Genomic DNA, 25,580 nt, shown 5'->3' on the forward strand with positions numbered 1-25,580 from the left:
GCCCCCCCCCCAAGCAGGTCTACAGAAGGATGGGCCGAGAGGCCAGTCGTCAGGCAAGTTGGTTAAATGTGCTTTAAAAATAACTTTCATTTATCTGCAACTCTCTATGGACTCCTCCACTCACCGGCCTGTTCTACAAACATTCACTGAAACCTGCTACGCCCAGGGGCTCTGGCACCAGCAAGGCCACAGGGTCCTCAGGCTCCAAGTGGGGACACAGTGTCCCGGGGAGACAGGCGAGGACAGAACCTCATGGTCTCCAGTGTGTGCTACGGTGCAGGCAAAGCAGGGGACCAGGGGCCAGGAGCCCGGCGGGAGGGCTCCGGGACAGGCAGAGGGTCACAGGTGCAAAGGCCCAGAGGGAAGAGGGCAAAGGACCTGAGAAGGAGGGGTCCTCCAGCCAAGGAGTGCAGGAGCCTCGAGAAACTGCCAAAGGCCAGGGAACGGATTCTCCCCTGGAGTCTCTGGAAGGAACCAGCTCTGCCCACACCTGGACTTCAGCCCATTGAGACTGACTTTGGACTTCTGACCTCCAGAACCATACGAGGATACAGATATGCGGTTCTCAGTCACCAAGTCTGTGTTGTTTGTTACAGCCTCCAAGGAGAGACTGACGCAGGGAGACGTGGGTGAAGGGCCCGAGCCACAGATCCACCCCTCTGCCCACCCCTACCGGCCCCAGGTGGATGGGTCCTGGGCTGGGTTTCCACTGGGGAGCAGTGCTCACCATCCACGAAGACAAGGCAAGCTGATCTCGCCTTCACCTCTGCTTTCTAATGTTTGCCATCAGGTGGAGGCAGGCTGGGGCCACTCAGCAGTGCTTGGCATCACCCCCGCTCTCCCTGAAGTTCGGGCCTCGAACAGGCTTGCAGCCCAGCACCCAGCCAGCAAAGACAGGCATCCTTCGCGTCCACCAGATGACACGCCCTGCTTGCAACATCACCTTCTAGCACAACTCTGACTCGGTGCTGACCTCAGCGGCTCTCGGCAAGTCCAGACACCCTGGAATGTGCCGTCTCAGGAAGGGGGTGAGCCTCCCGCTGCTGGAAGGATCCCAGCTGGGACTCAGTGACCTCTGAGCACCCTGGAAACTCTGAGACCTCTAACTCCACGCCAGGGCTCCTTGTTGGCGACCACCCTGTACACAGTAGGTGCCCACGTGGCGTTTGCTGAATGAATCTGCCCAGAGAGCCTTCCCACCCAACAGCTGTTTTTGTGGCAGAAGGAGCTGTGAGCACTGGCTGGCTTCCTTCTCGAAAACAAGAGGGGACCCATCTGTGATTCACCTTCTACAACTCTTGTCAGACACCCAGGGCCGGAGACTGGAGGCAAAGGCACCAAAACAAAGACTCACAGCCGATTTCCTGACAGAGAGAATCCAGCCCGACCCATGGCTCGCTCACTGCGGGGAACTTCACAGCTCAGGGGTAGGGATGTGAAATAAAAGCGCTTCAAGGCTGCTCCAGCCACCCCGGTCCCTAGAGATTCAGCCAGGCCTGGCTCTCCCAGGTCCCACAGGCTCTCTGGGTCTCCCTCTGGAAAGGGCCCTGGCCTGGGAACCTGCAGTCTTGGTCTAGACCCTGCTCTGCCGCCCACAACTCTGGACTCTGTTCAAACCATTCAACCTCCCAGGGCCTCAGTTTTCTTATCTGTAAAATGAGGCCTCTAAGATGCCTTGCGACACCCACGTCCCCTGATTTGACTCAATGGCTCCTGGCTTCTTTGCGTTGAGATCTTGGAAGCATAGGTGCTGAGAGACTCAGATCACAGCTTATGAGGGGGAGTGCAGGGTCCCCCGGCTCCAGGCTAGGACAACCACACCAGTCCCTGCCCCACTTCCCTGACAGCCTTCCATCCATGTTACCATCTGAGGGTCGCCTCCAGCCTGCCTGGGCCGTCCTCTGGCACCCCCCATCCAGGCACAAGGATCAGTGTCCCAGGAAACATTCACCCCATGAAGGAGTGCACAGGCCCCAGGGAGGCGAGCACAGGCCACATAGCAGGGGCCTCCTTACTTGGGAGCCGTGTGGATGTGGGGGTGGTCCCCAGCGGAGCTGACAGGCTGGGGGGCTTCACCATTCAGCACAGCATCCAAAGCAGAAGCGAGGAGCTGTTTTGGCCTTGACTTGGTCGAAATCACGCATTACAGAACTGACCCCTCTAGGAGTGCAGGGCACTGGGGGAGGGGAGGGGACATCATCTGGTGGCCATGAGTGTCCTCCCAAGGTGGAAGGATGACCCTCCAACAAGAAAGCTGGGAGAGAGCAAGGCTGCTGCCCAGCCCTCTAACCACCCCCTCCCCGGTGTCCTCTGCAGGGTCCTACTGGGTCCACAGTTGAGCATGGGGTCCTGGCCTGACAACCAGCATTTCAGACCTCTGGCCAAGATGATGGGTTCAGAGCCGGGAGGTAACCCTACCAGTCACTGGGTCTCAGTTCTGGACTTCCACTGGGAATACCGGTGGACAGCAGTGTTCTTTAGCCTCAGATTTTCCAGGAGCCATGTCCTGGGGGGGGGGGGGCTGTCCTGAGAAAGAGACCAATACACAGGGAAGCAGAGCCCAGAGACAGAGACAGAGGCTGAGGGACCGCACCTGCGGCCCCTGGAGCCAGCCACGCCTGAAGTCAGAACCCTGGACTTTCTGGATCTGCAAGTCTATGATTCCACTTTTTCACTTAAGCTAGTTGGAGCCGGGTTTCTGTGACTTGTGACCAACAACCTTGCTTCACACACCCCCTTCTGTGCACCACATTACAGGAGCCGTGGGAACGGCAGGAAATGGGAACATGCACTCCACCCTGTAACCTTAAACCGAACCAGGAAGACCTGACCAGTCGGCCCACACACAGCTTCGTGGGGACGCACGGTGTGAACAACGCTGCCCGTTAAAGGCTGGGAGGGGACGGCCCCAGCGGGCTGAGTGACAGGAGCCCTTACTCCTGGAGCCCCCCAAACTCTGCCCCTCCTCTTCTTTCCATGAGAATTACTCTCCCCCACTGGGGGAACAGGGGCTTCTACAGGGTGGCCAGAGATTCAGGGCTCTGGAGGGAATCTGCCTGCACAGGCCACTGGGAACGTTCTTGATAGAATTAGGCAGAAACAGATACCCGATAACATTCACTACATACTTGCATGACTATAAAAAATTGCCATGACATTTTCTTCCAGGTTGAGCAAGAATAAAAGGGATTAAGGGTTAGCTGAGTCTTAGCCACTCGCCCACGCCCCCTCCACCTCCTCACACCCACTTCCCTCTTAATGATCCGGGGATGTGCATGCACTTGGTGGAATCTCAGGTGGATGATCCACACCTTTTAGAAGGTATCATGACAAATGTGAGGGAAGTGACCATCCCAGTGTCCCTGCCTGGCTCCTCCACCAGGGCCCCTCCCTTCTGGGTTCTTCTCCCCACTCCCAATTCCCAAACTCACGAAGCTGCACCACAGGCCCGATATTTGCCCTGCTGTTCCCACTACCTGGATGCCCTCCTTCCCCCCTCTCCTTGTCACCACCTCTAGGAAGCCTTCCCAGGTTTCCCCAGGCAGGGAGTCTTGGCAGAGGGCAGGGTGGTTCAGTTGTTCCGGACAGGAGGGTAAGGACACAAAGTCAGAATTTACTGACTTAAGAAAAAAACATAGACACGTGAATTTTCTGGTACAGTGAGTTTGTGGCCCTGGCTCAGCCCTGCTATAAAATTCCAGGCATTCTGAGGAGCAGCGGGAGCTCCTGGAAGAGCCTTCCAAAACGCCTCTCTCACTGTGGGCTCAGGAATGGCCGATGCGTGTCGGCTGATGGCGGATGCTTGGACTCCCCTTCCTGGACTAAGAGGAGCTGACGCTCACTGGGTGCCAGGCTCAGTGAGACTTGACTGGGGAGGCCAGGCAGCCCTGAGCAGCAGAGCCACCATCCCAGACACTCCTGGGTCCAGAGCAGGATGGCGGACAGAGGGAGGGAGGGAGGGAAGGAGGGGGCGCCAAGAACCAGGGTGCCTTCCCTGAGGGCTCCCCTGCGGCCGCCCTGTGCAGCATTGCTAAGGTCACCCTCTAGACCTCCCAAAAATGCCACCCTCTTTGGGACACCCTCCCTGACCACCAGCTCACTGGGGCCCTTGCTTCCCCTACCCCAGTTAGAGACCCCCCTCACTTGTGAATTTCTTCACAGCATCCCTCCCACCTGCCCGTGTCCTTGTGTCCCCAGGTCATCAGGTCTCACCAGGCAGGGACCATGCTTCATCCACCTGGCAGAGGGTCTGGCCGGAGCAGTTTCTCTATAACTCGCCATCATTGAACAACTCAACCTCTGCAAAAGCCTCTCTGAAACACTCTGGGGCAAATGCCAGTTCAGGCCAAGCCCCAAGGGCACTGACAAAAACTGCATTGTTGATGAGTAGGGGGCCAGCTGGAGTCGGGGTCCAGGCGCTTCCTGCACCTTCACCCCCTCGGCCTCACCTCCATGCGGTGGGGCAGGTCCCATCAGCCCCTTTCCGATGAGGAAACAGAGGCCCAGAAGGGCCTGGGAATCCCACCCACCCCAGGAGCCCAGACCCTTCCGCACCGGTGGGCACCACCCCCAGCACATCAGTGGGGCCCTGGCCTGAGCTCGGAGCCGGGCATCCCTCAGCCCCTCAGGGTCACCAATGTAAGGGGAGGATGTGAGCCCCCAGCCACAGCTCCAAAGGTGGCATCTTTTCAAGTTTTAAAAAGGTAATATGCTGACTGACTTTGAAGAAAAGACATTCACAGACACAGAACAAAGGTGACATGGACCCCAAAAAAGCCATTTTGGGGAGCTCTCCCCCAGGGGAGACGTCAGAACCTGGATACCCCTGTGAGGCTGGCCAGGAAGAAACCCTCAAAAGGCTTGACAGATGGACAATCGAACGAGCGACCAAGCGAGTGACACTTGGAAAGCCACCCATTGGAAAGCCAACCTTCCCAGGTTCCCTCGAGCTGCTCTCGCCAGGAATGCTCCTCCGTGTTTAAACGCACCCAGAGTCATTCACCTTTGTTGAAAAGCTGAGCCAACCATCTCCTGGGGGTTGTGTTGTGTTTCACGTGAGTGAAACGAGGCTGGGGCCAGGGAGGCTATTTAAAAGCCCCAACAAGTCACAGTGGCGTCATCAGTACCAGGGTCTTTGTCACCAGCAGAAATCACAGGGGTTTTCCAGGGCCGGTGAGATTTGTTGCCAGCCTCGAAATGTCGTTCAGACTCATCGCAACTTCAAATCATGGTATCATCACGCTTGCTGCAGACTCTTGTCAATGTGTTACTAAAGAAATTGGTTTTAATGTTTTGGTAACTACATTGCCATAGACCTGATTTCCTTTTAATCCTACACATTGTATGTTACTCTGATTATAAAAACTACATTCTGAGAGAGGCTTCTCTGGACTCGGGGTTGGGGGGAGTCTATGGCACAGAGAGATCTAAGCACCCTTGTCCAGGATGGGGGTCCTGGGAGCCAGGAAGCCCCCGGGTGTGTGTCCGGGACAGCCTGTACTGCTGACACGCAGCAAGGCACAGATCACCACCTCCAATCACAGATGAAGAGTGGCTGCAGGAATGAAATTAACTCCCCAAGCCCCTCAACCGTCCAGTGATACATCAGAAAATAAACTTGGAAGGGGTTAAGCAGCACTGATGGAATAAATGAAGAAAAACATAAGATTTTTTATTGAGTACTTTATTTTTACGGAGTGAACATTCAATTGCTTAACTGGTCAATGAGGTAGTCAATAGGGAAAAGTGGTTAAAAGCCGGGAAGGAAGTGAAGTGCACTTGAACTTGATATACAAAGAGTTAACCTGAGGAAAGGCAGCAGCTCCAGACCACACCTCCCTGGACGACTTTCTCTCCCACCCCTAGTCTGGTGTGGGATCTGCCAGCCTATTTCTGACTTTCCAGTGGTGACAGATCTGGATTTCCTGGGCTCCAAAGCAGCCCCCTTTCCTTGGGTCACACGTGGCAGAATGGAGCGGGGGCGGGGGGGGGGGGCGCATCAGCTGGAACCAGAAACAAAAGCCACTCTCCCTGCAAGGTCTCCCTGCTGTGTCCCTTCCAGGTACAGGATGGCCCTTAGCACTGTAACTATTTCTCTTCCAAAACCAGATGGCAGCGGATTTCTTTGGGAATTACAACTAAGCGACTAATTGGTAAATGGGCAAAACTCAAGGCAGACACAAGAGTGACTTCTGCTCTAGTTAAGACCTCAGGCTCAATCAAAAAATTAACACCAAATTAGCATGTGATCCGGCAATTCCACTTTGGGGTATACACCCAGAAGAAGTGAAAGCAGGGACTTGAACAGACATTTGAACCCCCATGTCCGTAACAGAACTGTTCACAATAGCAGGGAGGTGGGAGCAGCCCCAGGGTTGCAGACGGATGGATGGTAGACAAACGTGGTCCATCCACACAGTGAAAAAGAAAGCAGTTCATTCTGACACCTGCTCCAACACGGCCAAACCTTGAAGACACCATGCCAAGTGAAATAAGCCCGTCACAAAGGGACAAATACCATTTGATACGAGTTCCCTAAAACAGTCGAATTCACAGACAGAAGTAGAATAATGGTTCCTAGAGAGGGTTGGTGTTTAATGGGGGCAGAGTTTCAGTTTGGGAAGAAGAAAAAGTTCCGGGGATGATGGTGGTGACGGCTGCACAGCAATGTGAATGCACTTACCGCCGCTGAACTGCACACTTAAAAGTGGTTAAGAGGGCAAATTTTAAGTTATTTGTATTTTACTGCCACTAAAAAAATAATAATAAAGGACAAAAGAATAAAAATATTTCTTGCACTAAAAAAAAATAATAACAGCACTCAGGCTCAAGAGTGAAATCACATCTCAGACCCTTATTAGCTGTGAACCTTATTTTCCCCGTCCGTACATTGAATATAAGAATCGTATCTACTCTGTAGGACTGCTTCCGGGGCTCTGCGAGTGAACGCTTGTGATGCGCTTGGCACAGCAACGGCCACACAAACGGGGACTGTGACCATTAACTTGGCCACTACTCATCAGGCGCAATACGTGAATAATGAGAAATTGTTTTATAAGATAAAATGACCCCCGAAGCAGCAGCCTGGAGGTGACCCTAAATGCCACGTCTCTCCAGCTAGAAGGCCTGGGTGATGCTATCTCTGCTTCTGACGCTTCAGAAATCTGTGCGGCACGGAAACCTCATAACGAATCCTTTCCGAATTAAAGCTGATCTGAATAGAAGCAGCCACCCTCGGCGTGGCTCTTTTCTTACTTTAATTTGAACTTCATTTATCTCGGCACATCAGGAAATGGCCTCGTGCAAGAGATGAGCCCGTTGGAGTCGAGGGGAGCTCCACGTTGCAGGAAATTATCTGCTTTTGCAAGAAAATCACTAAGGAAGGAGGGTGCTGTTATTTTAAGATCTTTGAGCTGGTGTGAGAAGAAACTAATTAAATGATGGTAATTTTCTGTGCAAATACAGTAACTGCTACAAAAATGCAAATGAAGAAGGAACTTTTCCACCTCAGAAGCTCATTGGAGCTTTCATTCTTTTATTTTTTCCAGTTCTCCAGTGAAAGCTCACCTTCAAGCATCCCTATTAAACGTTTAAAGCAACAAACAGAGCTTCATCGGGATAAAGAGGGCACACTACTCGATCTGCGAAGTCCCCATCCTGGGGCTTTGTCAGTCAGCAGCTCCCCCGGAGAGGCTGCCTGAGTCGGTGCTTTTCAACCCAGCGGAGCAGGTCAGGGATGGCCCGTGGGAACTTGCACGGGGCAGGGGTGGGGCATTGGCAATCCCCACCGTCCACTCCGTGGAACCGGAAGAGCCACGGGTGTATGTTTACATGGCACTTCTCTGCCCAGAATCCAAGCTCATCCAAGCTCACACCCAGGACAAGGATGGATTCCCACAGCAAAAGCAGGCTGGGAACAGACTCCCAGGCACGCCTTGCCTTCCAGATGCTGTAGATGGAGACCTCACCACATCCACAAGGAGAGCCAGGGCTCCCCCGCTCCCTGGGCTTCCAAACCTGGGCAGAAGTTGGCCAGGAACAGGGGCAGGAACAGCTGGCTTCTCGGGTCATCAGCATCCCTCTGCGCTCCATAAAGCAGTGCAAAGTAGGAGGGTGAGGGCAAAACAGGTCACTAGTAAGAATCTGTAAATAACTCATTCTTTGGATGCTAGAAAGAAAAGAAAGAAAGAGAGAAAGAGAGAGAGGGAGAGAGAGGGAGAGAGAGAAAGAAAGAAGGAAAGAAGGAAGGAAGGAAGGAAAGAAAAAAGAAAGAAAAGAAAACAAAAAAAGAAAAGAAAAGAAAAGAGGAAGCCTCGAAACGGAAGGGAGTTTACAAGCTCCCCCTCCAGGTCTCCCTGAACTGGAAATGACACTGGGATACTCAGCATTACGCCAACATGTGTTCTAATCGCGGCAGCTCTGTGCTCCCCGGTGTCATTCTCGTGGGTCTTAGCCTGCCTCTGACAAATAATCATAAAATAAAATTTAAAAACAACAGTAATGCTAAATATGGCCTATGCAAGCACCGAGCTGCATTCTAATCTGAAGGGGCGTGCAGAAGAATGAAGTTAATTTACGACCTCTTTAAAACACTCTCAGGAACCCTCATCCAACTACAAATTAAATAGCCACTTCATTAAAGTAAAAGTAGATTTGTGCCATGTGTTCAGGCACTTTATTAACAAGGCTGTTTTTATGTCTTTGAGCCAAGCTTCCTGATCGACCGACCTGTCCTTTCTCTGCCAAGTGCTCCAGGCTTTTCAGAACCCCAGGCCTCCCGCTCAGCCTTCATGCTCTCACCATGCCAACTTCTTCCTCAGCCCAGGTGACACTGACTTTACTCATCCTTCGGAGCTGCTCAATCATCACCTCCTCCAGGAAGTCCTCCCTGACCTCCCCAGTACAGATCCTTAGGCCACTGGAATTCTGTGATGAATTCCTGTCCAGACCCAATGGCCCTCCAGGACAGGGCCATAACTGGTTTTGCTCATCACTGTATCCCTAGCACCTAACAAACCCTCTTAGAAAGCAGCTGCTGTGAGGGCTGATGTGAGGCCTCTTGTCACCTGGGGCTCTCAGACTCCATGTGATCTCTCCCGGCACGGGGAGAGTGCAGAAGACCCTAGGTGCCTCCCCAAGTACGACACCGCTGGCTCGCACGCCGAGACGTCCCTACCCCTGACCACCCAGCGTACGTCTCCACTGCCCATCACCTGCCCAACAACACCAGCTTCCCTCGCTCTCTCATCACTCTCAGTCCCGCCGCCAGCCCCAAGGTCCCGGACAGGCTTGCTACAGCTGGCGTCCTGACCACAAATGTGGCAGGCACTCAGTGCTGGTCACCACATCCTTTGACCTTTGTCTCTCTCTCTCGGTGGCCACTGAAGGCCACCAGGACAGAGAAGCACTTCATCTGGGCAGGTGCCCACCAGCCACAGCTCAGCCACCCGAGAACCAGACTGCTCTCTTCAATCCAGTCCCCACCCCAAAACGCTGGGAGGCCCACACTGTGGTGGCCTGGAATTCCAAAATATCTCATGGCGATTTCAGCAGACTTACATGTAAGACCCTGGAGCCACCAAGCTGGCCTGCAAGAGTGGAGTGGAGCTGTCATCACAAACCACAGCCATCAGAGGCGCGGCTGCAAATCAGCTGGGTCACCAGGTTCATTCAGGAGCCTGAAGGGCTTTATACGAAGGCCCTTATGGCCTCAGGTCTGGAAGTTGGCCGTGAGCCACCAAGCCAGGGCTGCTCCAGGAAGGAGAGGCCTCCGGAGCAGGGAGCTGCCCCGCCCCGCCCGTCCTCACCTGAAACCTCTCCCACGCCCACCCTCTCTCTCTGCCCCTCCAGGGCCCTGGACCAGGCCCCCCATCGCAGCAGCCTCCCCTCTGAGCCCCTGTGCAGGGTCCCACCTCCACGGCCCCTCACCAGCCCCGCCAAGCACACTGCCTCCAGGGTGCTGGCCAAAATTCAGCCCAACGCTGTGACCTACAGCCCGTGCTGCAGGCTGGCTCTGCTCAAGCACTTTACGTGGATTATCCCACCTAACGTTCACAATAGAGAGACCTGCGAGCCTTCACGTCCCCCAGGACCAAGCCTGAGGCCCAGAGAGCTCAGTCAATCCGCCCCAAGTCTCAGAGCCAAAAAGGAGTAGGGCGGGGCACCCATCCAGGTGAGCAGGCTCCGAAGCTCAAGCACCAATAGCCACCACCCGCACTGCCATCCTGGGCTCTTCAGCTTCCTGTTTGGGACCTTTTAGGAGATGACTTCAACCAATGTTTTCCAAACTTCTTCCCTCTGATTTCTCTGCATGCACACACAACGCACTCACTGTCTCCTTGCCCAACACATACATACCCTCCGACTCCCACCTCCCAGATCTTGCTCAAGCAGTTCCTCACCTAGAATGTTCCTCTCCCATATGCGCCCTCGACTCATTCTATGAGGCCTCCCTGATGCCACCCCTTCCATGCAGTCTTTCCTGATTTTCCCCACTGAGAACTGTTCATGTCCATCCCTTCTTTCCCTACTGGACTACTCTGAGCTCCACTGTGTTAAGCACAGAAGATGCAAAGGTAGCTGAGATCCCTTCCCTGCTGCTAAAGGCTGACTCTCCCCCTACCCCTATATATATTTAAGGCCTAACCCCCAGGCTTAGAATGTGACTGTATATGGAAATGTGATCTTTAAAGAGGGGATTAAGGTAAAATGAGGCCATTAGAGTGGGTCCTGATTCCGTATGATTGGAGTCCTTATAAGAAGAGATGGGGAAACAGATACAAAGAGGAGACGGCCATCGATAAGCCAAGGAGAGAGGCCTCAGGAGGAACCAACCCTACTGGTCCCTTGATCTTGGACATCCAGCCTCCAAAACTGTGAGAGAATGCATTCTTCCAGTCTGTGGCACTTTGTTATGGGGGCCCTAGGGGGCTAACACACCTGCCCTCGAGGAACTTGACATCTGACAAGTGCACTAGGTATCACCCAATTCAGAAGCTCCACATCGCTGATTCAGAGCTCTGGTTCTCTGGGTATAAAATATATATAAATATTAGGTTCCTGGAGATCCATGAGCAGAGACCATGGATAGTCAGCTCAGAATTATCGCTACATACAACTCCCCAACATCCCCAAGCCCACAGACACAGCACAGAGCAGGTGTGGAAAAGGGCTGGGGTGGAGGTGGGCAGTGCTGATCTACAGACTAACAGAGACAAAGCTGAACAAACTGGGCCCGGCTGCAGGGGAGTCATGTTCTCGTCCATTGATGCATCAAAGGCGAAGTTCCAGTGCCGTGAGGGAAGGAGTGCAGGTGAGCTGAACTTAAAATAAGTATCCTAAGCACGTGATTCCCCAGAAACAGTAAAACTGGGACAGGGCACAGCACACTCCCAGTGGGGTAGCAGGACACCATGACCCCAGAGGCAGAGACCTGTATTCTGTCATTGGGATCCACCTCCAGATCACACCTCGAGACCCAGAACCTGGAGCCTCTGAGCACAACCCGTCCTGCAGCCATCAAAGGTAACGCCACTTGGTTTCATTGAAACGTTTAATTCCACACCTAACAATTTGTTTCTACAGCTAAATGTCAGACAGAAAGGCAGTGTCTGGACTTCCCAGCAAGCCGCCTTCCCTATCTCCACGGGGAACAGGAGGGAACCAAGCCTTTGGAAGAAAAACGCACATAGGTTCCCAGCGCCTCAGCGACAGGGGCTTGTCTCGGAACCAGCTTGAATTCCTTTCTGCAGATGCTCTAAAATACCATTTTCAAAAGTCGGTCCCTCTCACCAAATGTTTTTTTTTAATACACCTGACATGGTAAACTCTTTCTCTGATCACACTGACTACATCCGCAGAGCGTAGCTTCTCGGGTCCAGATACCTGAGCAAATTAAGTGAAATAAAGTTTTGAAAAGACTCTGCTCAGCAAGTCTGTCTCAAGTTCGTTTCTTTTCTGTTGTAGTTTTCAAAGATGGTCCTTTAAAGTGGAGGTGAACCAAGTGCAGAATCCTGGCTAAAGTCTTTGGCCCTGAGACTGCCAGAGAGAGCAAAGGGTGATTCTGAAACACTTCACATGCCAAGAAAACAATGCTACCCATGCGCAGAATAACCAATGCGAAAAATGGTTTTACTTGGCGCTTGCTTACAGCTTTCACTCCTCTTGAGTTTTCCCCAGGCAAGTGAAAGTCTTAAAGCATCACCTGCTCTCCAAGCCAAGGGATGATGCGCTTTTGCAGAGAGAGCTCCAGTATCCCTAACTTCCCATTCCAGAGAATGGGTGAGCAGGGGCGGGACGCGGGAGGAGGAGGTGCTTGAGCCAAAAGCCTGAGTCAGCATCTCCAGGTGGCTGGCCTTCTCCCACCCACAGACTCGGACCCTTGCTAATAGCAACAAGTACTCCGGCTTCCGCTCCAAAGTGTCTGCTGAGTGCCAGGCCACGCCCTGCTCTCCACTGTCAGCCTTGCCTCCCATTTTGCAGTGACCAGGGGAGAGCTGCAACTGTCAAAGCTCCTCTCCAGATCTGGTCTTCCTACCTGCCACTAAAAAGAAGCCGGCAACCCCTCTTATAGTCCCCACTTCTAAGCCCCACCCCACCCCACCCATGCACCTGCCCAGTAAACAGCAAACAGTCACAGAGGAGTCCCTAAGCTCAGCCACTGTCCCCAAGGAGCAAAGCCAGGTGGGCTCCTTTCCACCAGGCCCTGCCCCCCAGTGCCCCAGCCCCTCCCGCCCAGACCCCTCCTCAGTCTCTCCAAGGAAGCTCTGCACTCAGAATGGGGGTGGGCGGGCTGGGTGTCAGTGAGGCCTGAGGGTGCTTGTCCCACCTGAGAGGCTGGTCCCCACCCTTCAGTGTCTCTCTCTCCTTTCACCACCACCTCCCCACCGAAGCTGGGCGATTTAGATATTCGGGCTTTACAGGACTGACTGTCAATCACGTGTTCCTTGGAGTTACTGGTGTTGCGTCGGGGTTTCCTCGCAGTCCCTGTGTTACAGCTTACAGTACACGCGACGTGGTTTGCTGCCCAGCGTTGGGACGTAATGAAGGGCGGGCTCCAGCTGCCCATCTGGGGTCTGACCTCTCTCACAGGCCGCTCAACGGGATGGCCCCCCAGGGCTCTTCCAGGGAGGAGGCCCTGATACCCTCCTCAAACACCGCCCTCAGGGCCCTGACGACTGCCCCCTGCTGGCAGGCGGTGCCCAGGGCGTCAGCTCCACCCCCGCCCCTCCCCCCAGGGCTTCTCGTCTGACTGGAGATGGCAGAAAAGACCAGAGACTTGGCGTCTGCGCGAGAAGCTGGTAGCGGAGGGAGCCCGGCAGGGCACTGGACTCTAGGCCAGTCAGGCCCATCCAGTGCTGCCCCCTGCCCCAACATATTCATCCACTCACCCTACCCCTTTTCCAGCAGAATTCCCCACCTCAGAGCCCCCCAGCAAGGCTAGACAGAGGAGGTGGGTAAAAGCGTCTCCCAGCTCAGCAGCCCTACCCTGACTAAAGCAGCGCATGGATCCTCACCCCTCCACTGCCAATAGTCCTGGCCCTATGCTGCGTCCTCGGAACTTTGGCGAGCAGTGGTCAAGGAGAAGAGCTGAGGGTCAGCCATTGGACAGTGAGTGGACACTGATGGAAGGGAATGAGGAGGGGCTCCCATCTCCTCTCCCCATTCCATCAGCACCCACCCCCCACCCACACACACAGCTGCCACCTCCCTGCACCACTCCCTCTCCCCAACTAGAAATGACCCAGGTAGGGCTGCCTGGAGGCGACCCCATCGTGATCATGGGTCATCTGATCGGGCAGGAACAGAGCGGGATGGGAGGGTAAGAATATGAGGGTGTCCCTATACCCTGGGACACACCACCAAAAAGGAAGAGGCAGGATGCTGTGGTGGAAGGAGGCACTGGAAGACCCTAACAGAAGTGGCCTTGCAGGGCAGGGGATGGCCAACTCCCAGCTGGAGCGAGGCCAAAATAGCCTCGAAGGTGGGGAGGGCAGGGAGAGAAGGGAGTTTGTGCCACAGGTCTGGAGTGCAGCGTGGAGCCCAACTCCGTGTGTACACAGATCCCGGCGCATCCAGGTGCGTCCGGTGGCCAGGTCCTCAAGGCAGCCACCAGTCAGACTACAGGAATCTGGGGAGAGGGGTGGCCCCAGAATCGAGGGTCCCAGAATCGGACGCCAGGCTGACCCAGGACGTCCTGGAGCCCGTGGAGGTGCCACAAGAGAGGTCCCAAGTAGACTAGGGTAGAGAGGGTCCTGGAGCCAAAAATCCTAAAGCAACACGGAGAGGACCCGGTGGAGTCCGAAGGAGATAGAGACGCAACACCGAGTTGGGAGCGATCCTGAAGTGCCTAGGGGCGCCCCATGGCAGCCAGGGTCCTGAAACCTCTGGAGACACCCCCTCAACCTGGAATCTGGAGGCCAGAGGGGGTGCTCCTGAGGTGGCTCGGAGTCTTGGAAATCAGTGAAAAATGTCCCCCGAGGTGAGGCCGGATGCCCACATATCTGGGGACCTCTTCCCAAGTAACCGGTGGCCAGGGGCCCGTAGGGGCGCCGCCGAGATGACTCGCGTCCCCGTCTCTGAGGATGCCCGGGGTGACAGCCGGGCCGTGCGGAAGTGGGGGGCTCCGAGGTGTCCGGGGAAGGGCCCGCGGGGGGCGCGCGGAGGTCACTTACGCTGCTGTTCTCCCCCGTCCAGTGCACCATCGCCTGGTTGTGCGTCGCGTCCCCTTTGAGCACGAACGACGTGCTGATGAGCGAGACCTGCGCCCGTGAAGCTGCTCCGGCCAGCGGCGCCGCCCGCGCCCAGCGCCCCTCGCCCGCAGCGAGGGAGCCGTCCTCGCCGGGACCCGGAGCGGGACTGGGACCCGGAGCGGGACCGGGACCTGGAGCGCCGGGTTCCACGCCGTGCGCCTGCCGGTCCTTGCCGCCGCCGGGCAGCGCACGCCCCGGCCGGCTCGGCGGCGCCCGGATCAGCCGGGCGCGGGGACCCAGGCGCCCGGGCTCCGGAGAGCGCCCCGCCGCCCCGCAGGCGGCCAGCAGCAGCAGCAGCAGCAGAAGCAGCCGCGATCGCGGCGAGCGCATCGGCGGCGGCGGCGCCCAGGGGCTCGGGGCTTGGGCGGCGGAGCCGGGGCCCTTCGGGACTCGCGGGGGCCCTCGGTGCGCCATGGTCGCCGAGGGGCGGCGGCGGAGCGACACGGGCGAGGGAGACCGCGGCCGGGAGAGTGGAGGGCGCTGGGGAGCGAGAGCGCAGAGCCGGCGAGGGGAGGGAGCCGGCGGGAGGAGGGGACTCGCCGCTCAGCCGCCACCACCCGCGCAGCCGATGGCGCACCGCCACCTGCCGGCCAGCCCCGCGCCCGCCAGAGCGAGCGCCAGCCGTTGGAGACCAGGGCCTGGAGGTCCTGGAGCTCGCCCCCACACTGTGCGGCCACAGGCCACAGATCCCTCTCTTCCCTTCCTTGCTCCTTCCCTCCCTCCCTCCCTTCTCTCCCGCCCTCTGGCCTTCCTCCCAACCTTTCTTCCTTTATTTACTAAGAACCTACTCCGGGCCAGCCAAGTTCCAGGCCCTGGGGATACAGAGGTGAGCAGAGCCAGGTGCCTGTCCCTGCAAAACAGATCACACTCAAGTGAACATGTTCATGGACAGAATCACTCCAGGGAGCCAGAACTAAGCCAGACTGTAAGGGGGGGAGGGTTGCTCTCCTGTAGGGGCCTCTGAAAGGCTGACAATGGAGACAGAACCCAGCATCTGGAATATCCAGCAAGAGACCCTGGCAGGCAGCGGGAGTACTGTGAAGACCCGAAAGCAGCTTCCAGCTCACCTGGCTGACCCCCGTGCAGCCACGCCTGTGGCTTATGCTTCTGCACAGTCACTGCAGACTTTATGTCCCAACCCCAACCCCAACCCCAACCCCAGGGGCCAGAGGGCGAGGACAGGGTCCCACTCAGGGCAGCGCCTGGCAGGCCGCAGTGCGGACTGTGGAAATGGAGGCCCAGAGCACAGAAAGTCTCCACCAAGGTCAAGAACCTACTTTAGACAGATTTCAATGTGACCTCGTTGAGCACCCACCACGTGCTCCACGTTGGCCTCAGGGAAAAGAGACAGGAGGGGGAGCTTCTCCGAGGCAAGGTCAGAGTCAGGGTCAGCTTTGCATCCTTTGCCCGGCCAGGGGCCACCCTGCCTCCATCCCAACCTGGTGGCCCTGACATTAGATAAAAATCCTCAGGCCCAGGGTTCCTGTCACATCCACCTCCCAGCTGGGTCTCTTTGCTCCAGAGAGAGAGAGCCTAACAGGGCAGAGGAGCAAAGCCACGAACGTTCAGGAAAGATAGAGAGTAGGGCTTCCGTCTGGCCCCCAGAGCTCAAGCACCCAGCACCCTCTCTTCTGCTTGCTCACCCCAGGTTCACCGCCGGGAGTCATACCCCGTAACAGACTGGGCCCACCCTGCCCGGCACTGGGGTGGGGAACAGGGGCGTGGCTAGATGTCTAAGAAGTTGGATACCTTGGAATGTGCCCTCGCCCCTTCCACGGTGTAAATTCCCAACGTGTCAGATGCGAAATTTCCAGCTCAGGCCCAGGGCCAGGGGAGAAGGGGGAGTCAGCAGCTGTGGGAACATCTGGTCCAGCACAGGGAGCAGAGAACAGAACAGGGTCAGTGCAGGGCTGATGGGGGGGGGGTGACGAGGCAAACAGGGAGGGGGCACTGCAAAGAAGCTTACAAACAAACCAATACTGCAGACAGTGGCTGGCAGGGAAGGCACTGCATGGCAGTCAGAGGAGAGCGCGCCTGTCCAAGATTAGACACAAGTTCGCCAACGGGCCCTCTGACACTGGCTGAATGTCCACCTCCCCAGCTGTAAAGGGAGGGGGCCTGCACCATCTCCAATGACTCTTCCAGTCATTTTGTTTTGTTTTGTTTTGTCTTGTTTTTCAATAAAGGAAGGTCTCTAAGTATTGTCCTCAAGAAAACTGGACACTGACAGATTACTGAGCTCCTACTACATGCTGGGCTTCCCCAGGGGCTGGCTGTGTTCTGGAAAAGAAGACGAGGCCTCTGCTCTTGGGGTGGGTGATGTTGCAGGTGAGCATATGTAATTCTCACCACCAGGCTGTGGGACAGGTATGATGGTCCCCATCTTACAGACCAGGAGACAGACTCAGAGTGGTGACTGCTTAAGGTCCCCTGGCCAGAGTCAGAGGCCAGACTCCAGGCCGGTTTTCTGGCCCCAAAGTGGCGCTCTTTCCACCCCGTCCCCATCACTTGCCATCCAAGCAGGGCTCTGGGCAGCTTACCCCTCTGAGGCTTGGAAAGAGCTCACCAGAGGGAGCCTAATATGGATACACACGGCCCCCAGGCTCAGAGGGAGGCCACATCATTAGTGACTTGGTTCATGTCCCAACAAGTTGGGGAGAGGGTCCAGGCCTGGAATGTCATGACGCCTCACCAGCACTCCTTCCAGAACAACTGGCTGCCTCTGCTCCAATAAGGCCCCAAGGCATTCAGAAGGGCAGGACTGACTCGTCCCTTCTCTGAATCCAAAGCTCAGCAATGTTGTGATTCCGTCCGGATCATCCAGCCCACAAACATTGCTGGACCAGGGACATAGTGAGGAGGGAGACACACGAGTCCCCTGTGCTGGGGAGGAGCACATGTCCTCGGATCCCCAGGAAAGCCCAGACAGTGCTGCATACCCAGGAGAAAGTGCGGCAGGCCTGGGATGTGGACGGCAGGGGTGCTGGGGGCAGGTGACTGAGCCGAGAGGGAGAGGGGCTGGCGTGGGCACAGCAAGAGAGCTGTCAGCAGAGTGGGGAGCACTGCGCCCCAGCCCAGCCCGGAGCAGCTGGGCCTCCTGGGGAGGAAGGCGCTGGGCTTGATGTGTGTTCGCAGACGGCTGCAAAGCATCCGGCCAGGGGGTTTCTGGCAGGGGAGGGAGGCCAGTGGTGTTCTTCCAGCCATCACTCTGCCCGCTGGGAGGACAGGTGCAGGAAGCTCCTCGGGTCATGACTGTCCAGGACCAGAGAGAGGCTGCAGTGCCTGGGCATGGGCCGGCAGCGACTGAGGAGGGGGCAGTGGAGGGAAACCCACTTCTGGGTGCCTCCCATCTCCTGTGCTCATCCACCTCTGTAACCCGCGGCAGGGACTCGGGGACTCCGATGCAAGGGAAAGACACGGTCAAGTGTGGAGAGCAAAGGAGAGCTTCAATCAGGCATCCAGTCTGACCCCCGCGTGCAAGGGAGTCTCCCGAGGCCACAGGGGCAGTGTCTGCAGTGCCCACTGAGCTGGCAAAGGGCACAGGAGGCAGCGGGGCATGAACGCTGATGGAGGCATTGGCCTGGGAGCTGGGCCACACGTGGACGCTGGGGCTCAGCGCCCAGCCTCAAGGTGCATGGAATAAATATTAAACCCTCTTGAGGGTCTCTAACACCTGATTCTTCACAACACCAAGATCCTAAGGCAGCCATCCGCCCTCCTCAGCTCTGTGCAGGGCACTGGGATCCAGATGGAATCTGACCTGGTCCCACTCCTGAAGCACTCACCATCTGATGGGGGAGGCACACGGGTAAACAGACAGTGACATCAGGGAAACACAAGCTCCCAAGGAGGTGTCTGGGGGCCAAAGGAAGGGGGAGCTGCCGTCTGGGGCTTTGGAAGGAAGGCTGCTTGAGGGGCCGCCCTTCAATCCATCCTTCCAGGTGACAGTAGCAACAGTAACTGACATTACCACTTGTGAGCCTCCTCTGCGCCAGGCACTGTCCTAGACGAACTCACTGAACCTCTGACCTCTGTGAAGGGTAAGTATTATTTTCCCCAGCTTAAAGATGAGGAAGGTGAAGCTACACAGGGGGCCAGTAATTCACCCAAAGGACTCAAAGGCCCACGTCCTCATGTACCAACTGGGTGCCCTGAGCGTGTCCCAACCTCACCTCTGTGTTTCATAAATTGCCTCACCTGTAAAATGGACCAGCACCGCCCAGAATCAGGGCTCCCAATGTGTCATCCCTGGACCAGTGGCATCAGCATTCATGGGAACTGGTTATAAAGCTGATTTCTGGGCCCACCCCAGACCTACAGAACCAGAAACTCTGGGGTGGGGCCCCGATCCAAGGCCCTCTGGGTGGTTCTGACACACCCATGGTTCTCAGTCCGGGCTGCACATTAGAATCACGTGGAGAACTTTAGAAAAATACCAGTGTCCGAGATCCAACCCTGACCTCTCTATCTCTGGTGGGGAGGGGCCTCTCTAAACTCCCAGGTGATTCGAATGTGCAGCGAGCCCTGAGCCACCAGCCTGCAACACAGCCTTTTATAAGGATTCGAGAGAGAACAGGTGCCAAGCACCTGGCACGTGGTTGGATCACAGTAAGCGGTACCTTTCCTGAGAGCTTAAGTGGGAGCCCCTGGTACCCCAGTCCAAATCTTTTCGCTTCAAGATCCACACGTGCTTCCCCGTTCCAAGACAATGCTCCCATCCAAAAAGGAGAAGAAGTACTTTCTCTCCAACTTTTAATCAGACCATTTGCTCGTTAAAAGTTTCAAGCTGTTTTAAATTATCAAAGCTCTCTAGTGATCATGTTTTAATTTATCATTATAAACTTGACAAAGCTCAACGTATACGGCTCCCCGAGTGGGCCCGTCTCAGAGACGGTCAAGGGGTCCCTGAGCCACCCTCACCAGGGACGATGGGGGACCCGGCAGGAGGGAGACTGAGGGGACACGCTGTTGGGGGGCTGGATTCCACAGAGGGGAGCCCCAGGCGCTCCCTCAGACGCCCAGCCTGGCCTCCAGTGACACCTAGAAGTTTTGCAGCTGCTCCGGGCGGGAGGGCTGCGGCGGCCTGCAGCAAGTCTCCTGACGACTTTCCGGGAGTGACCAGGGCTAGAGGCGGTGGTTTCGAGAAGGATCAGGCTCCACAGTCTCACGGTCAGGTCGTCAGGGGAGACAGAGACAGCAGTGGGGACGGCTGGTCAGGTTGTTAACTTGGGCCAGGAACAAAAGCCTGATCCTGAGACAGAAGGGAAACGTGTCCAGACATAGGAGGAAGACAAGGCCCCGCTGTGAGACAGCCGTTGGGCTGGCACCTTGAGCCAAGAGGGAGGGAGACAGGGAGGAGGGGGCGGCAGCCCCTCGGGTAGCGCGTTTTAAGGGGGTGGCGGTGGCGGTAGCAGTTGCTTTTTAGCAGAGGCAAGGACGTCCATCCACTGGAGAACCAGCGCTGTGGGTCGGCCAAACCCCTGATGTGTGAGAGGCCAGCCAGGCAGGAGGCCCAAAGTAGACAGAGGCCAGATGACAATCAGCCACTTCCCGGCCATCAGAGCTCTCTTGAATCACGGACACTGCAAAGCTAGCGCACTGCAAACAGGTTGGTCCATTTCTTCCGTTCATCAAATGTTTACTGAGCACCTGCTGTGTGCCTGGCATGATTCCAGGCCCCAGGGAGAAAGCAGGGAACGAACCGGACCAAATCCCTGGCGGCATAAACGGGAGCTGGGGGAGAGATAGGGAAGAGTGCTCCCGGCAGAGGGACCAGGTGGGACGCGCCCTGGACGTTAGGGGAACCCCGGCTTCCACTGGCTGAGGGCAGGGAGGGGCGGGCAGGGCATGTGGAAACGGAGGCTCCCTGGTCCCTCGAGCATCCCCCACAGTGCTGGGGGAGCAGACAATGACCAGAGCCGGTGCCCAGCCTCAGGACAGTCAGCACAGCGGTGGGGACGGGCCGGGCAGTGACGCTGCAGCACAAGTGGCGACACTCCCCCAGGGCCCTCCACCCCGGCTCTGCCCCGGGCGCTTGGCAGGGCTGCCTTGCTGTTGCCTCGGCTGTGCCTGGGGGACAGACCCACCATCATCTTTTCACGGAAGCGGGAACTGCGGCACCACTTGACACAGCAGAGGTGCTCGCCCGTGTGTCCACGAGCAGGGAGGGGGTGACAGCGGGCCGTGACCCACAGCACCCAGATGAAGAACTCATGTGTCCCCGTGTGCTAATGAGCACCAGGGGGTGGGGTGGGCCTGGGGTGGCCCCTCTGCCTCAGCTTTCACATCTTTAATCTTCCCCGACACTGTGCGGCTGGGATGATTATCAGCTCCATTGATTCCCAGTGAGACCAAGGCTCCCACAGTGACGGTGACCAGCCCACCCCATGCAGCCTGGAAGCACAGGCAGTGGGGCCTGAGCCCCCTGCTCCCCTCCTCTCTGCATGCCCCCACAAAGCCCTGTGCGGACAGATACTGGGGCAGTGAGCGGCTCTGGCCAGTGCTGGCAGGAGTGGGAGTGACTTTCTCCACCCTCACCACCCATGATGCCCCTTTCTTACTGGGTTGGAGTGTGGCTCAGAAGTGAGCCCTCAGGTCCTCAGAGCATTATGGTTCGTGGTCATCTCCTGGTGACCCTGTAGGAGCCCCTACAGGCCTGGAGAAGTGGGATCCCCCGTCAGTCCATCTGGGGCCAGAGCCCAGTTTGGTCACTCCAGCAGACAGGGCAGAGGGGAGGAGCGTAGCCAGCTTTGGGCAGGAAAGAGCTCTCTACAGGAGACCCCTTTGTCACTACCCTTAAACCCAGCACCCCATGCCCTACTGACCTCTGACCCTAGCACACATTTCAGATCTTTTGATCACACGATACCGTGCCTAACCTGTCGGTTCTTTCCGTAAACCAAAGAAGTAGAAATGAAGAATAAGTAATTGACAGATGACCAGATCCCCTCCCTGATCATCTCGTGAACAAACTATGCAAACAAGACAGTGTCTAAAGAAAAATCACGAGAAGTCAACAAGCCTGCACACACGGTGGGGGTGGTGATGACTCTGACCCGCGTTTCAATGATTAACTAAGATTTCTTCCCCTTTCCCTTTAAGAAACTTTCATGGTCAAGCAGAGTCTTTGGAGATGACCCTTGGGGGCTGCGGAGCCCACCACCTCCCTAGATGCCAGCACCGTGATTAAAAGCAGCTTTCCTTCTACCAACAGTCACCTCTCCTGAGTATTGATTTCTGAGTGGAGAGCTGCTTGGGCCTGCGCTGGGTAACAGGAGGGCCGGGCTTAGGGGTGGCCTGCAATCAAACAGAAACCGTCCTTGGGGAGGAAAGCAGGGGCTAGAGACTTGAGGCCAAAAGGCCCTGGCCTGTAGTAGAAGCCCAAGGAAGTCTGTGACGGAAGGAACCTAAAAAGACCGGAGGGCAAAGGGGGGGGACACAGCCAGCCTTGGTGGACCTGGCCTCTCCTCAGTCTCACTCACATGGCTGAAGGCAAGTCCCCCAACCCCAAACCCCTGCACCACACACCAGGGTTCACTGGAATTGGGGGAGAGGGCAGAACTTGTCAGTTGCCTCCCATGTGCCACTGTTTTGGTGCATAGTTATTCTGATTTTAGAAACAAGGCATCTGAGGCCCAGAGAGGTTAGGTAACCTGCCCTAGATCACACGGCTGGAGAGTGGCAAATCTTCAGGACAAGGGACCTAAAAGCAATGTTTCAGAAGTGGCTGTAAGGGCAGTGACAACACCTGCCTCGGAGGTGGTTGTCCTGTGTCTGAAAGCACCCAGCTCAGTCAGGGTGTAATTAATGACTGTCGGGGGAAAGTGAACTCGGAGGTGGGGACGGGAGCCGAACTCAGGTCCTGGCCCTGCCGGGCTCCGGGTAAGTCACTGAATGTCTCTGTGCCTCGGAGAAGGGTAGGGGCCCCTGCGTCATAGGCTGTCATGCGGATAAACAAGTGTCTGCAAAATGCTTACAAGAGCATTTGTGAGGTGTATGCTGCAGAGAGAAGGCCTTCCCGTGGGATAGTGACAGAATGACCCATTTCAGTCATGCGTACCTCATCTGTGTGATGAGGTGACGGTCTCGGTCCAGACCCCTGGGTGCCCCAGCTGGGACACAGTGCCTGTTCATTTATAAGGCAAATGTTCCCCGAGGCCAGGGGCCGAGCACGGACGCTAGGTGGGCAGGTGGCCCTGACCAGAGCGCCCACCGTCTGCCAGCAGAGCAGCCCCCTGGCTATGTGCTCTGGGCCTCAGTTTCCCCATATGTAAAATGGGGCGGGCAGTGGGGGTGCGAGGGGGGCTACTTTAGAACTTCCACAGAACACGAGCCCCCTGAGACACCCTTCGGAAACGTATCTGCAGTTGAGGAAATGCCACTGACTCCCTCCCATGACGTGAGCATACCAAGGACTAAAAAGTTCAGCGATTTAAAAATCTGTTTGACTTTGATTAATTCAGTTCCTCCCCTCAACTTTTTGACCCTCTGGTTCTTTATTTCTGCTTAACAGCATGAACACCCTAGAGAACACGGCTGTTACTGAAGTATGCACTGAGCACAGTGGAAGGAAGAGGGAGGAGGACTGAGGCTGCCTGGGGTGTTGGTGTCAGAAAAAAGCATTCGAGCGGGTCTTGAATGACGAGGAGGGACTGGCTGGAGTAACACAGAGAGTGCAGCACATACGGAGGACAAAGGATAAAGGTGCAGGGTCCACACAGCACGGGGCAGACGGGCCTGGCCGTGCAGGTTGGAGCAGTGGCTGTAGACTAGAAGAGCGTGGGCCTATAGGCTCCAGGCTTGTGCCTGCTCCTGAGGTCAAAGAGAACCTTCTAGAAAAGGAACAACCTGATCAGATTTGTGTTTCGGCAGCTTATGAAAGCTGGAGCTTGGGAGAGAGACAGGGGCACCTGCTGGGGGCCGTGGCCTTGGTCCAGGTGAGTGATGACAAGATCTGACCAGACAGTGGGCAGCAAGGGAGAGGGGGAGATAGAGGTTGGTCCCCAGAACCTGCTGGGCAGGATGAGAAAGCAGGAGGAGTCAAAGAGGTTCTGAGGGAGGCTGAGAAGAAGGATGCCAAGTCCCTTGTTAGGGAACACATTTGAGGGGGAAGGTGTTTGTGGGCCACCCTGGAGGTATTAGTCAGGCTAGACTAGGCCGGGCTGCAGTAACGAAGAACCCCAAATCTCAGAGGGGTCACCAAAGAAAGGTGCATCTCACTTACTCACAAAGTCTGATGCAGGTCAACTGGCCCTCTCCCACCCTGTAGCTCTGCCGTCCGAAACACATGGCCTCCAGGGTCACAGGGGCAGAGGAGAGAAAGCGAGACCCTCACAGTGTGTTTTGTGAGGCCTGGACCTGGGAGCACTGCATCACTCGCACCCCCTGGCCAGAACCTGGGTCCACGGCCTCCACCTACCTGCATGGGAGGTTGCAGAGGTAGGACACATGGACATTTGGTGAGCCCCACTTGTCACTGTCACACCGGCAAGGAGGCTCCAGGGGCCTTTGGAAATGGTGACCAGCAAGGGTATCAAGGCTTGAAATACCGATCTGGGCATGACTGTGGAGTGAGACCACCCAGAAAAAGACAAGGAAGAGATAAAATAGGTAACGCCATAAATGCCTCTCAGGTCGCATTTAGGAGTTCCCAGAGGATGACTCAAGATTTAATCCAAAATCTCTTGTTTCCAAATATCTGGTTATTTGTTGTCACGTAGACAGGGCATCCAGATTTTTCCTGAATTTTTCACTTTCCATATGGTTCCTTGGCATCATATAGGCAGCCAAAAGCAGTTGGCAAGAGTCTGAGGACCATGATATTCCATAACGCTCTCTCTGTGTAAGGCCGAGGGCCTCATGATTATAAGTTGTCTGGAGAAGAGGTTTTCAAAGCCTTCAATTTTAATAAACATTTTGAAAGGGAACTCACTGTGTTCTTGCCTTTAAGATTCATATCAGATATCAAGTTTTGCTACCAAATTATTGACTATGCGATTGATTTTTTTAAATTCAAGTGCTTTGTACAGTTAACTTTTTTTTCAAAAATAAAATTTTCCACAGATAAAATTCTGGTTGAAAATCATGGTTTGTGGGATCCCAGCTTGGAGGTTAATCAAAACTCACTGTTTTTCTTGGAAAGTCCTCCTGCCTTAATCAAGACTAACAGAGAAGTATAGGATACTTCTTCAAAATGGTTCTTGCAAAGCCCTTTCCTGAGGCGAGTGTCCCCACTCCAAGACCATAAGGGTCATGAGCCCTGGGACTGTGTCCATTTTTGGTTCTCCACTTATCCTCACTGTCCAACACAGCGCTGGGCAAACTGTAGGCACTCAATCCATACTGGATGGATGGATGGATGGATGGATGGATGGATGGATGGATGGATGGATGGGTGGACGTATGGATGGGCCTGTCACACTGGAAACTCTTAGATATTCAAACTTCTAAACTGCAACTGCTAAAATGAAGAGCAATTTGGTGGAAGGGAAAAAGCACTAGACTGGGAGTCAGGAGACCCCGGTTCAAGTGTCAGCCTTCCGCTGACTGACCTTGGAAAACTTAGAAAAATCCCTTTCCCTGTGGATACTGCTATTTTCATCCTTCTCCGCTAAATGAGGTCTCGTCCACTCAATCCAACCTTTATAGCCTCATACCCAGACACTTCTGCCCTACCCTCATCCTTCTGTGAACGCTGAACTTTGCCCACAACATTCCTAGTCGAAAATACACTTCAGGGAGGTAGAACGTCCACTTAAAGCCAAGTGAAGAGGTTGGCAAATCCTCTCTCCAAAAATCAATTATGAAACTGCACAAATTGACAAAAATAAC

General features: G+C 55.6%; 1 protein-coding gene across 7 annotated transcripts in view; it reads right to left on the reverse strand.

The window, feature by feature from the left end:
* SORCS2 (sortilin related VPS10 domain containing receptor 2) overlaps window positions 1-15,463 on the reverse strand; it is a 444,813-nt gene extending 429,350 nt beyond the window's left edge. For 2 of the 7 annotated variants that reach the window (XM_032493455.1, XM_032493468.1), the window contains exon 1: window positions 14,673-15,459. In XM_032493455.1, the coding sequence (XP_032349346.1) occupies window positions 14,673-15,164 (492 nt within the window). In that variant the 5' untranslated portion in view covers window positions 15,165-15,459. Of the gene's footprint in view, window positions 1-727; window positions 1,949-14,672 lie in introns of those variants that run through there. The other 5 variants (XR_004324677.1, XM_032493427.1, XM_032493461.1 and 2 more) reach the window with 5 other exon arrangements.
* Window positions 15,464-25,580: the final 10,117 nt, after the last annotated feature.

Source organism: Camelus ferus, chromosome 2 (assembly GCF_009834535.1).
Source record: "Camelus ferus isolate YT-003-E chromosome 2, BCGSAC_Cfer_1.0, whole genome shotgun sequence".
In the NCBI taxonomy this organism is placed as follows: Eukaryota; Metazoa; Chordata; class Mammalia; order Artiodactyla; family Camelidae; genus Camelus; species Camelus ferus.